The sequence below is a fragment of the Daucus carota genome, chromosome 3, assembly GCF_001625215.2.
Source record: "Daucus carota subsp. sativus chromosome 3, DH1 v3.0, whole genome shotgun sequence".
NCBI lineage: Eukaryota > Viridiplantae > Streptophyta > Magnoliopsida > Apiales > Apiaceae > Daucus > Daucus carota.
Window position 1 is genome coordinate 9,752,382 of NC_030383.2, and position 14,058 is coordinate 9,766,439.

At 30.6% G+C, this 14,058-nt stretch overlaps 2 protein-coding genes across 2 annotated transcripts; both read right to left on the reverse strand.

Moving 5' to 3' along the window:
• Positions 1-2,924: 2,924 nt before the first annotated feature.
• LOC108212197 (exopolygalacturonase) lies at positions 2,925-4,574 on the reverse strand. Its single transcript, XM_017383923.1, has 4 exons — positions 4,476-4,574; positions 3,883-4,161; positions 3,247-3,759; positions 2,925-3,152 (listed from the first exon to the last, which is right to left on the reverse strand). The coding sequence occupies exons 1-4, from the start codon at positions 4,572-4,574 to the stop codon at positions 2,925-2,927; spliced, it is 1,119 nt and encodes a 372-aa protein (XP_017239412.1).
• A 4,986-nt stretch (positions 4,575-9,560) lies between these two features.
• LOC108194384 (exopolygalacturonase) lies at positions 9,561-11,467 on the reverse strand. The gene is made up of 4 exons (XM_017361334.2): positions 11,262-11,467; positions 10,774-11,052; positions 9,889-10,401; positions 9,561-9,788 (listed from the first exon to the last, which is right to left on the reverse strand). The coding sequence occupies exons 1-4, from the start codon at positions 11,391-11,393 to the stop codon at positions 9,561-9,563; spliced, it is 1,152 nt and encodes a 383-aa protein (XP_017216823.1). The 5' UTR covers positions 11,394-11,467.
• Between the last annotated feature and the right edge of the window lie 2,591 nt (positions 11,468-14,058).

Genomic DNA, 14,058 nt, shown 5'->3' on the forward strand with positions numbered 1-14,058 from the left:
CGTCTCTGGATATAGTTTACACACTCGAATCATACTATATAAGGATGTAAATTAACTCGATCAATAGCATAACAAGATAAGGATGGCCTTGTTTACTGATCACACCAGAGCAGCACTTTTCATTTTTTTGGGTGTGCGCACTGACCTGTAATCCTCCTGGAAATGAACATCAAAATTTTGGTCCTCTTGATTATCAACATGGAAATTTTACTCTGTTTACTGGCTCTGATAAGAATAGATGTGGTCAGGAGTGCTTGTGGAGTGCGAGACCCGGAGGGATCTACCTATATATCCCCGCTCATCTTGATTATGAATATCAATATCCCTGGATATTTCGATTGTAATCTTGATGCCGAGTAAATTTACAGCTAAAGTTTTTATTACTCTCAACTCCCGAAATTCATAATACATTTTATTTATAAAATATATTTTACATAAAATAGATGTATTTTTCATTTAAATCATGGTATAATTAATCTGTTAAAAATACAAAATATTCACGTGGGAGGAAATGACATCGTCGAATAGTTACCAAGGACAATGTTTTCCGTTGTAAGTTGATCATATAAATATTTTTCAAAATTAAAAAACAACCAAAAAGTACCAATCATGCAGAAAACACCGTTTACATTAACTTACGACGACTCTGTCATAAGTTTACCAAACACGTTTAATAGTTAATACTACCATCCATATTTAAATTGCTTATTAAAATTAATATAATTTAAATTAAATTATAACAGAATATATTGATCCCATCGTAGTTAATCTGAGTGATAAACTAGAACGTGTTGCCCCTTTCTCTAATCTCCACTTCATGTGATTCCACTCAAAATATGACATAACAATCATGATTATCACTTGAACTAATGTAAGTATATAATAAATTTTTATTTATGTGTGTGTTTATGTTTGTGTGTATTGTTGTTCATGTGCATATTGAAATTGATACGTATATTATTCACATATATGTACATATTTATGGTTGAATTAAGTTAGATCCTCAGACAAATAATGAAACTAGCTGGTATATATGAAGACAAACCAGTGGTCATAAGTTTAGCTGTTACTTGAATACACTTACGGGGATTGAACTTGTGATCCAGCTACTTAACTTCCAACGCATATATGCTAGAAATTATGATATTTTTTCGAATTTATAATTTGGACAAATTGACTGAACCTTTTTGTCATAAATCGATCATTTACTATGGATTAGTCTTAAAATTCTGTTGTAAATAATTCATCTTCTATATGTTGAAATAAATAAACTTGACTTGGAATTAATTATATCTTATTAATTTTCATGTGCTAAAATATGAAAAGACAATGACAATGTAACAACAATGTTACAGATGATTCTAGAAAACCTTATGTATTCTTATAAACCAAGTCTGGAGCTATGTAAGTGTGTGCTTCAGCATTTGTAGTAGAAGCTCTTCTGGAATATTTGAATATCTATACATCTTCTTTTTCTCTAACACTAATTTTTTTTCCTAGTTCCATCACATTGATCGAATTACTAATCTTTTAATTTCTTTTTTCTAGTAAAATTGTTAATATCAATATATAAGCAATTACAATATCCCACACTACAAGAATAATCACTAAAAGCGACCACCTAAATGCGGTTGCTTTTAGCTAAAAGCGACCGTATGGGGTCGCTTTTGATTAAAAACCACCGAAAACTGGTGGTAGCTTCTAAGGGGGTTGCTTTTGTTTATCAGTCAACTTAGGGGGTGTTTGATAACTCTTAATAGCCTCTTAATAGCCATTTTACTTATTCGGTCAGAGATTTAATTTTTTTAACAGATTATCAAACGTGCTTAATGAAACCAAAACACACTTATTGGATAAGAGCGTGGACTCTCGCTTAGTGGGTAAGAGAGCCTCTGAATAGGGTTTTCCAACGTATACCCTCAAACTCAACCATTTATTTTCACTCTTCCTGCATTTATGCTAGCTGTTTTAACAGTGTGTTATCAGGTGCCCGTCACTTTTCTTTAAAAAATAAAGAATTGATTAATCTTGATATGGGCTATAAATATATAAAATTATAAAAATTTTGGATGATTTTTATAATTTTGGATTAATTGTTTTATGATTTGGATAAAAATTTTGGATGATTTATGATGTGTTTTAGATAAAAATTTAAAAATATAATTTTGAAATTATAGTTATGGATAAAATTCCAAAATTATAAAAATTATAAAAAATTTAACATCATAAATCATCAAAAATTATAAAAATTTATCCAAAATTATAATTTTTTAATAATTTCTGATGATTTACATTTTTGTAATTTTTATAATTTTGGATAAGATTATACTTTTTTTATAATTTTGAATAAAATTATATTTGTTATAATTTTGGATGATTTATGATGTATGTTGGAATTATAAGGGTAAAATGATAAATATATTGACATTCAGATATTTTAATATGATTGTTATCAAACAATAAATTTCTTTCAGTAAATTTTTCATTCAGGTAAATTCTTCATTCAGTGTATTCAGCAAATTTAATGACTCAGCATTTTTTATTCAGTTTTATCAAACAACCTCTTAAATTTCTATTTTGAATAAAAGCCATCATTTTCGGTGGCTTTTATACTTGGCCGCTTTTGTTTGGTGATTTTTAGTGTTTTTTCTTGTAGTGCCACTACTTGTAAATAAGTATATATGGAGCTATCTATTTTAAAATTGAAAATAATATTTTTAACATGTCATAATCATGTTCAATAACATTTCTCAATTTTGTCATAAACATGTTCAATAACATTTCTCAATTTTATATAGGCATATGATTAAATTTAAGTTTATAAGCACTATAGATCATAGATGGCGCCAATGATTCTATCCAAAGTTGGAGTTTCCAATTTCACAAAAAAATTAACAACAATATGCATCAGTCTCTTACTGAGATTATTGATTACAAGGAGGAGGATTTTGTGTCCCTGAGTACGTCACATTAGCATTGGCACAATTAGAAGATGCCTGTCCTCCTTCTGTCAACGTAAGATCGATGTTCTCCAGATGTATGTCTTGGCATGTCCTACTGTTGCTGCATTGTAGATTTACAGCAACTTGAGATGCTGATGTTCCTGTAACGCCGATATACTTCACGTCGCTGATTTGAACTTGCGAGTCACCCTGTTTCGTAATGAAAATTTCTTTAGTAAAGAGCAAATAAATCTGAAGACGAATATAAATAAGAATTATATCCATTGAAATATTGGGAACATACCGGACATTGCTTGTTAACAAAACAGTATGTCTGATCAATGACAATTGGATTACTTGCATTATTAATTGTGATATCTTCGTAGGTAACATTCGAAACAGTGACAGGATATGAAGGAGCCCAGGATTTTATCCTCACACCATTCTGAGTAGAGGTTAAAGTACAGTTTTGTACATGAATTCCATTAACGTCTTTATCTGCCTCAACCTTGCCAATGCTTCCGATGCTAATACCATGTCCCGGACCACAATTGACTCCGCTGATATTAATATCTGTGCTCCCTTGTCCAATAGCCACGCAGTCGTCACCAGTGCCGATGTAGGAATCAACGACTTGGATATTACTAGACTTTGCCATACTTATTCCATCAGTGTTCGGACTATCACTTGGCGCTGTTATGTTGAGATGTTCGAATGTGACCCCGTCCCCTCCAACCATAACGAAGTGGACACCTTTGCTATTAAGCGACGTGATGTCTTGAATATGCGAATTGGTAATAGCATACAGACCTATTGACTGCAGGAAACATTTTCAGTCATCACAATTCCCAGGTACACTACAAGAACCCGGGCTATTTCTAGATCATACGGCCCGGGGTAATCAAAATTCTGTAAAAAGTTAAAAAATTATGAAACTTACTGGAGAGCATTTGGGGCACTGCGCCCAGGCTGAAGGACCATTGCCATCAAACATACCAGAACCTTGGACAGTCAATCCGTCAATTGAGTAAAATGTAAACCAAGAACCTCGATATGGATTACCCGATGGTGCCACAATAACTCCATCAAGTTGAAATGTTACTTGACCGCTGCATGGTCCATCAAGCTCTATCCTGTTCACGAAAAAGTTTCCTTTTGCTGCTGGTATCACCATCGTGCCACCTGCTTTGCAAGCTGCCTTCCATGTATCCATGAATGACTGCAGTAAAACACAAAGTTAAAAAGGAAAAAAAAAAAATCTTGAGTAGTGCTAGCCAGGTGCACAAAATTGTGTACAGAAAATTTGTACATAATGATGTGGCAATTGATGTGGTGGGTTTTAATTGGGGTTGTTGATGTAAATACGGAGGGCCATTCCAATTAAAACCCACCACATGTCATTATGCACAACATTTTATATATATACAATTATGTGTACCAAGTATTTTCCTTCTTTTATTAACCAAAAAAACGAGGTATCTTTTTTCGAACCGTAAATGAAACATTTGGCGACCATTTAAATTTAAGGAATACCTGAGTGTTATCAGTTTCTCCATCTGAAACAGCACCATAGTCTGTCACACTATAAGTATTACCATCACAGTTAACTTGAGTGTTCAAAACTAGCATCATGGTTAAAAAAAAAATCTTGCGAACAATCGACATATCCTACTCGATCTTCTGGCTTTCTTATGCACAAAAATGATGGAAATAATAATGAGATTTTCTGGTGTTTCTCAGAGGAGACTGTTATTTACGCTTGTGCTTATAAATTAATCGATCATGTGTGGTACATCGTTCATGCATGGCCTATTTATATACAGTGTGATAAGTTAATTCTGGCTATACAGATTTATTTATGGCCAAAAAGATCTAAGATATTGGGGCCGTTTGGCCAAACTTAAAAAAAGTGCTTCCATACTTAAAGTAAAGAAGTAGAGTAGAAGTGAGAAGTAAAAAAGTTAATAAAGTGTTTGGAAAAGAAGCAGAAGCTGTGAGAGAGAAGCTAGCATTCTCAGCTTTTTAAAAGTGCTTCTGCTTCTTTACACAAACGGGTCAAGAAAAGCAGAAGCCAGAAGCAGAAATTACTTCTGCTTCCCAAACAGCCCCATTATTAGATCTGTAAGATTATTACATATATCATATCTTCATGATATCTGGACCGATTAAGCTAGCTAAAAGATTTCGCAGGCTGAATCTTTAATTATTAGCTCATGATGACATTGTGACGATGGTCGCCCTTTATATATTACTCCTTCATCCCTCTTTATATGGTCCCTATTTTATTGACTTAATTATGTGTTATAAATGTTAATTTGTTTAATACTTTTTTTTTTGCCGGAATTTGTTTAATACTTAATACACAATCTTGATAACTTTTAGTCTATTTATTATAATTAAATAAAAACTAGATTTTGACACAAGATAATAATAATAACAGGATGGAGGGTGTACGTAATTCAGAACATCTCTAAAAATTTCTATATACAAGTTTTTAAATAGAAAAATATAAAATCTTGTCCAAATAGATCTCAAGAAACTCTTTGAGAAATTTGATCCTCAAGAGTACTCTTAACTTATTTTTGTTAATAGAAAGATAATTTTTTTCTTTTAGTTCACACATAAATTATATCTTTATATATAGTAAGCATGAGAATTTGGTTGTTTGATATGCTACAGTAGAATAAATACGAACTATTGGATCTTATTATTTGATATACGATTAGGATTACATAATAATAAAAGAAAATTATATATATATTTAGATATAAATTATTATATATACGTACAAATTAAATATAAGTACATTATATAATCAGAATACAACTTTCTTTTATGTTCTAAATCAAATATTAGGATGTTTTATAAATAGTATATAATATTTATTATTAAATTCCAACTTAATTAAACAGCCCCCCTCCCCCCTCTCTCTTTATAGATATATAGACACACACACACGAACCTAATAGCTACAAAACTAAAAAGAAATATATATATATATATATATATATATATATATATATATATATATATATATATATGTGCGTGTGTGTGTGTGTTTATTGTATATATTTATAATATAACAAAGAGAAAAAATTTATTAGACACACTGCACTATTATATGTAGATAATATTGAGAAATGAACTAATATGTAAGTAGAGAGTTGAATTCTATTAGGCCTCATGATATTTATGTTATTTATATATATTTACGTTCATCATATTAAACTATTTCATACTATTCTTTCACATACACTTTCATATTTGCCATCCCGAACCTTTAGTTTCCGGTACATAAAAATTATAATTTTTCTTTGAAAGTTGTTGAGAACCGATCAATCTTAAATCTCATTATATATATATATATATATATATATATATATATATATATATATATATATATATATATATATATATATATATATATATATATATATATATATATATATATATAGGCTCATGATCAAATAGAAACCATTCTTAAAATAAAAACTAGAAACCAGTTTCCCTACCACTATTTATAACTACGGGTATCACTAATTTATACTGCACTAATCACTGTTTTTATACAGTATTTAAACATCGATTTTTATTATCAAAATTGAGAAAATCTACTTATTTAAACTATTGATAATCGATTATAGATGATCAATTTAATACGTAGGAAGGTTCTTGACGGTAGGAAGCCGCAAGAGAAGTTGTATGATGATAGTAAGTAGTCGTTAGTTTTGTAAGTTATGATGGAAAGTATATGTGACTATTGGTGATGATAGACAATGGTGGCAAGTCATGGAAACGTCTGGTAACGGCGGTAAGAGATCCATTATCACGATTTGGGTGAAGATGATGGTCATAAACGTTGCATATATGTGTGTGTATATATTTATATCCGCGAGATATGCTATATATAAATTAGTGATATGTTATGTACAAATTAGTGATATCTGTAGTTAAATATAGTGATAAAAAACTGTCCAGAAACTGGTTTTTAGTTTTTAGGCTAATTTGGTTTCCACTCGAGTAGAACTCTATATATATTTAACATAAATATTTTAAGAACATATAACACGAGTATTAAAATTTAATATGCAATTGATGTACTGTTTATACTTTTTATGATTATATATATCTTTAGACTTTACAATATAAATAGAATATTATCATGTTGTTCATGTTAATAAAATCATAAACCTTTAATGATATTCAATGTTGTTATAAGATATTATATATTAAATATATAGTAAGGCCATATGTAACCTCTTGTTAGTTGTGGGTCGAATGATAATCTACAATGTATGAACAAGAAAATAGTTGGGATGATGTCGAAAAATGGGGGTCGGATTATGTTTAGAGTGTGTTCTTCATAAAGGCTCGTTCATGCATATTCAAGTATTCAATAAATATATTTATCTAAATTTGGTTAATGCAAAATTATGAAGGAAAAAGGTTACAATATTCAACATATATACATATACAGCTTATCTTAGCTATATATAATAAAACACATATGCCTTGTTTACTTGTGTTAACTATGTGTTCCATCACTTAGGGGGCGCTAAGGGGTCTGAATCAAGGGCTTTCTAGGTAAATAATCTGAGCTTTGCAAGCTTTCATGCTTTTCGCACGAGTGTCCTTCGGACACAAATGAAACAGAAACTTGAGTCAAAAACACCGGGACTAATTTGCTAATTAAATATTTCTAGTAGGTTTGAACTTGAATAATTGACAATTAATTTAAGTTAACTCAATTTAAAACTAATCAATTCCGTAAATATTAATCCGATTATATCACAGATTAATTGACCACCGGCTTAATTAATTAAATGTCTATATAGTCATTATAAAACATCTAGGGTTAATCATCAAAACACGGCCGCCTTCTCTTTTTTAATATTTTCATGAATATCTTGTGGTAATTTTTTTGATTTGTTCAATCTGTTTTATCTTCGAAAATTACCGCAAATCACACACGGTAAGCATGTAAATATACTTTAAGGAGACAGTTATGTATTGGATTCAGATCTTTATTATATCATTTATTGTTTGATTGATTATAGGTCGTTACTACTTACATGCACACAACCACGATTATATATTGTTTTGCACAAATTGTTCCATGGATAAAGCATGTCAAGCGCCATAAAAATCTCTAAAAATATGGTCATATTGGTCTGTTCTTTTGTTGTTAACGGGTTACAAGCTCAATAACGTGAACAATGATACAAGCTCAATAGGAGAGCCGATTACAAATGGATCACCATTTGACCAAGCCCAAAAAGCCCAAATCTCAGCACATTGCAAAGCTCATAAATGACCTTAAAATAGTCTTCATCTACTCTTAAGATTGGATCTATGTAATGATATAATACAATGTGAACACAAATATAACATTATTGAAAAACTCGGTCTTCATTTACTCTTAAGATTGAATCTATGTAATGATATAATACTATGTGGGAAAACAAATATAACATTATTTGAAAACTCGTAAGCAAAATAGGCATTTGTCATTGTGGTATTAGGTGACATGCATTTATGGTTGGGGTATGATAATTTTTGCACAGAAACGCATTTATGCTTAAAATGCCATATACTCAAACTCAAAATATGTGTGAATATGTGTGTCATCGGTTAATAGACATTTATTTTTCAGTATTGAGAAAAAATTTACCCATATCACCTATTGGTGATCGATTATAGATAGGCAAGTATAGTTGTAAGATGTTTATAGTTGCGGGAGTGATTATTGATTATTGATTATTGATTGGAGGAGGTATATATATTACCTATAGTTGTAATATGTGTGTGTAGGGCATACGATATATATAGGTATTTGTAAGTTGTAATCATCGTATACGTATTGTTTGTGAAATCCGATGATAATCTGATTTTTATGTGATCCTCATTTTTGTTAGCTAGTTTGAAAAATATGTATTAAGAAATAAAGTAGGCCGACAAATAAAAGATTTAATATTTGTTTTATCCACATTACATATGGCAAACAATTAAAATTAAAAAAATAGTTGCTTAAAACTTGATTATTTTTCTAATATTGTAATTATATAAGATATTATTGACCGTATTAGTTGCATCTGCGGAAAAAGATTTCTCAATATATATTACCTAAAACATGTTGTTCTTTGTTGTTAAATAAAATTAAATTGTATTTCTATGCCAGGTGTGAATTACACTACAACAAATAGGCTATTTATGACGGATTACTGCCTCAACTTACGACGATAACATGATTCGGTCGTAACATATTACGATGGAAACAAAATCCGTCGTAAGTTACTAATTGAAGATATTTTCTTAATTAAAAAAAAAAAAAAGGACAGCTCTTAACATTTGTATGTGTGTATCTTGTTTGTGTGTATTCTTGTTTGTGTGTATATTGAAATTGATATGAATATTATTCATGTATATGCAGATGTTTTAAGTAATGACTCACATGCCATTCTTTTCCGGAACAACCATGAGAATCAATTCTATTTTAATGAAAGTTTCTGCGCCGATCATACTTTTTCCACCAAAAATATATAGAAAATAGATAGATCTATCCAAGTTGGACTTTCATATTTCGTTAAAAAAAAACGACATGCAACATGCATCAATCTCTTATTGATTACAAGGAGGAGGATTCTGTGTCCCCGAGTACGTCACATTAGCATTGACACACTGAGAAGATGTTTGTCCTCCACCTGATAATGTTAAATCAATATTCTCCAGATATATGTCCTGGCATGGCACATTGTTGCTGCATTGTAAACTCACGGCAACTTGAGATGCTGAAGTTCCGGTAACGCCGATGTACTTCACATTGCTGATTCGAACTTGCGATTCGCCCTGCTTAGCAAGAAAAAAATTGTTTAGCAGAGAACTAATAATTTAACACCTCTTGCCAGATCTGTGATTATAGGAATTTATTCACATGCAGGGAACTCACCGGACACTCCTTGTTATCATAACAATATGTCTGGTCAATGATTATTGGATTACTTGCATTATTAATTGTGATATCTTCATAAGTAACATTTGAAACAGTGACAGGATATGAAGGAGCCCAGGATTTTATCCTCACACCATTTTGAGTAGAGGTTAAAGTACAGTGCTGTACATAAACTCCTTGCACATCTTTATCCGCCTCAAGCTTGCCAATGCTTCCGATGCTAATACCATGCCCCGGACCACAATTAACCCCCGTCACATTGATGTTTGTGCACCCTTCTTCAATGGCCACGCAGTCATCACCGGTGCCAATATCAGAATCAATAATCTGGATATTGTTAGATTGCGCCATATTTATTCCATCCGTGTTGGGACTGTCACCTGGAGCTGTTATGTTGATGTGTTCGAATGTGACACCTTCCCCTCCAACCATGACGAAGTGGAAGCCTTTACTATTAAGTGATGTGATGTCCTGAATATGTGCATTGGTAATAGCATACAGTCCTATTGACTGCCAAAACATTTTTAATCGTCACAAAAACACTACACAAGAAACACCGTCATTGCTACTATCTCCGTCCCAAATTACATGTCCTTTTTTTATTTTCAAGAAGTCAACTTAACTAATCTTTGACTAAGTATTAAAAAAAATCTATTTATTATTTTTGAAAATAAAAAAGTTATATATATTTTAAAATAGACTAAATGTCCTTTATAATGATATAATTTTTTTTAATTTTTTCCAATTATATAATATATATAAATTTGAGTCAAAATATAGTCGATTTGAATGGTTGAAAGTCAAAAGTGACATGTATTTTAGGACGGAGGGAGCAGCTCATATAAGGAATTCAGTAGAAAGTTGTGAAATTATGCAACTTACTGCAGAGCATACGGGGCACTGCGCCCAAGCTGAAGGACCATTGCCATCAAACATACCAGAACCTTGCATAGTAAATCCATCAATTGCGTGAAATGTAAACCAAGAATCTGGATATGGATTACCCGATGGTGCCACGATAACCCCATCAAGTTGAAATGTTACTTGACCACTGCACGGTCCTTCAAGCTCTATCTTATTCACAAAAAAGTTTCCCCCTGCTGCTGGTATCACCATCGTGCCACCTGACGAGCATGCTGCTTTCCATGTATCCATGAATGGCTGTCATTTATATTAAAAGAAGGTGTTAATCTTGCTGGTTGGAGATAGTTTGGAACTATCTTTCATAGACTTATCACTCACTTCGAGAATATCTTAGAACAGATACTCAATTTGTAAGGTTATAAGTCATATTAGTAAGTAAAAAAAAATGGGTTTCTTCAATTGAAATATACAATTCGGAAAATAGAAAGGTGAAGGAAAGACTGTACCTGAGTGTTATCAGTTGTTCCATCTGCAACAGCGCCATAGTCTTGCACATTATAAGTATTATCATCACCATTAAGTGGAGTGCTCAAAACTAGCATTAGTATCAAGAAGCAAATCTTTTGAACAATCGACATATCGATTCCTTCTTGCTTTCTTATCACAAAAAATAAGATTGTTTTTAAGAGAATGTTATGGTTTGACTGTGCTTATGAATTAGTGTCTCACAATGTGACAGTACTTATTAGTTAGTTATATACATTGATTATACCTAAAATTTTCGTTAGGATGCCACAAGAGACAAAATATTGATTAGTTGAGAAGTTGTTAGCTAGAGTTTTGAGTTCCACATAAATGCTAAAGACCTTGCGAGAAAATTCTAAGGTTGGTTCGCTTGTATGGAGTGAAATGAGGAGAGAATGGAATGAAATTTATATTCTAAATTGGGGTTTATTACAAAATGTACATAATTTTCATTCATTTAATCATTCAATTTCAAACTATTTGAATTAGAAATTCTACCCAAATACTCTCATTACACTTTTTCATCATGTTTTCTTATAATCTTCGTCATAAAGAATTTACCTTCACTCATATTTGGTCACTATTTTCTCATAAATTATTTCTTTTCCACATAACTTCTTTATAATTATTCATTTTATTTTATTCCATTTCATCCAAATCAACCCAACTCAAGAAAATCTAATATCCAAGATTTTCAATATAAGGTTTGCAGTTTGCTTATTTTTACTGGTAGTACTATTATAAATTGTTAACATAAAAACATATAAAGAGACTTGTGGCGTTTAATCATCTGACTTTTGTTGGAAAACTATTTATGAGAGAGGGAGGACATTCAAATTTATATAGGATATAATCAAGGTCGGTTTTGAAATTAAAGGAAAAAAAACTCAGACACAATATTTCATAAGGGTTTTCGGAAACTCGCTGGAATGTTTAGTTATTCAATGAATACTAGTTTGTAATGAGCTATTTTTAATAATTAGGTCAATTTTATGTTATTCTAATATTAATAGTATAAATAAATTTTAAATTTTAGTTTTATATTAAAAACGTGGTTATATAATAAGGTGTGTCTTTCAATAATAATATTTTTTAGACACCGGATCTTTTATTTTATTCGAAATAAATAGATTTAAAAATGTTTTTGTATTAATATAATTTTATTTATTTTGTTGAAATAAATTATAAAATTTTAGGTTTCTTAAAATATACAAATTAAGTAAACTAAATAATAAATTTAATATTTAAATTATTTAGTTGGAATATAGTAAATTATGTATTAAATTTAGGTCAAATAACTATCAACAACCAACTAATAAAAATTTAGGTTATCAGTTGCAAGCCAACAACCAACTAAACAAAAAATTTAATACATTGACTTTTGTAATTTGGAAAGATATTAAAGACTCGTTAAATTTAGCGATATAATCAAATTATTTTTAAATGTGATGTGAAAGGATTAAATTTTATATCAGATTTTAGAATCTTACCATTTTTAACTTTTACCTTCGGAAATGATTGACGTCTTGAATTACATAAAATGATAAGTTTGGATTGATTTTAAATTTTTATTTAAAAAATTGAAAAAAAAATTGTGTATAAAACTGTAAAGGATCTATTTTAAACTTTGATCAATATATGAACTCAAAGTCTTCCTAGACTACCAATATCAATATAATTTTAATATCCGCTGGCACTAGGTTTTCCTTTTTATTGAAACTATTCCTCCCTTTTCCAAGCAATCAATATACTAACTATTTGGGTATTGTCGTCTTTTTGTATTTGACTGGAGCTCCATATTAATATTCACATGTCCATATTAATCCTAAGTTAAGTAGTCACTAATTTAAAATTGTAGAAGTTATCATAATTCCAATTAGTTATAATTTACCAAATTAAATTTCGAATCTTGATTTATTTAGCACACTCCGGCAACTGCTACATAATCGATGGACCTATACTGATAATGATATGATAGTATTATCATATTATTTTATAGAACTAATCATTCATGTTAATCTCGAGTAGTCGTAAACGGATTTGTTTCGAAAGTTGACTCCTTCATCTAGAAATCTTTTAAAGCATCGATCATGTTATGGACGTTGTTAAGGCTAATGAGGGATGTAATCAATGCATTCATAAATCATCGTCGAATGAGCGATTTCGTGTGTCTAATGAGGAGGGATGTTTTTATATATTTTTTGATAACTAGTTCAGAAGATAGTAAGTTTCGTATCAGTTCCGATGACAACCACAGATTTTTTAGGTTTGTGAACATCTGGTAGAAATTCTCATTAACTGACTGATCCAGATCACTCCATACGCTAACTTTATGTGATATACTATTGATATTAAAAAGATAATTTCATTATAATCAAAAGTAAGAGCATAATGATATAGACTGCTTTACTGCGATATTGTCTACAAATTTAATTTACCTCTCATCACTTAAATTAAATCTTTTTTTTTTTTGAAAAAAAAAAGGAAATTAATTCAATAATGAAAAGCCATACGGCATCTACAAGAACAATCGAGTCGAACAAACATAAAACAGATCATATCGCTGATTAATCTAGTCTTTGCAAAGACACAATCAAGCGATTTGTTGAAATTGATATATACACATATAACCTTCATCAAAACTTCATCAAAACCCGTTTGAGCTATCGATCGTAACTGCAATCCCATATAAATCTTTACCACTGAATCAATCCCAATCCCTTGAAAATCTGGCAGATCTAACGTCCTGGACATTGAATCACATCAAAGCACACCAAA

What these genes read in the sequence shown, in the direction of transcription:
- LOC108212197 (XM_017383923.1), bottom strand. Translation starts at nt 4,574, where the DNA reads ATGATGCTAGTTTTGAACACTCAAGTTAACTGTGATGGTAATACTTAT. An exon ending in GAGAAACTGATAACACTCAG is followed by an intron (nt 4,162 to 4,475) that starts GTATTCCTTAAA and finishes GTTTTACTGCAG; the next exon opens with TCATTCATGGATACATGGAA. An exon ending in TTGTTAACAAGCAATGTCCG is followed by an intron (nt 3,153 to 3,246) that starts GTATGTTCCCAA and finishes ATTACGAAACAG; the next exon opens with GGTGACTCGCAAGTTCAAAT.
- LOC108194384 (XM_017361334.2), bottom strand. Translation starts at nt 11,393, where the DNA reads ATGTCGATTGTTCAAAAGATTTGCTTCTTGATACTAATGCTAGTTTTG. An exon ending in AGTGCCCCGTATGCTCTGCA is followed by an intron (nt 10,402 to 10,773) that starts GTAAGTTGCATA and finishes ATGTTTTGGCAG; the next exon opens with TCAATAGGACTGTATGCTAT. An exon ending in ATGATAACAAGGAGTGTCCG is followed by an intron (nt 9,789 to 9,888) that starts GTGAGTTCCCTG and finishes CTTGCTAAGCAG; the next exon opens with GGCGAATCGCAAGTTCGAAT.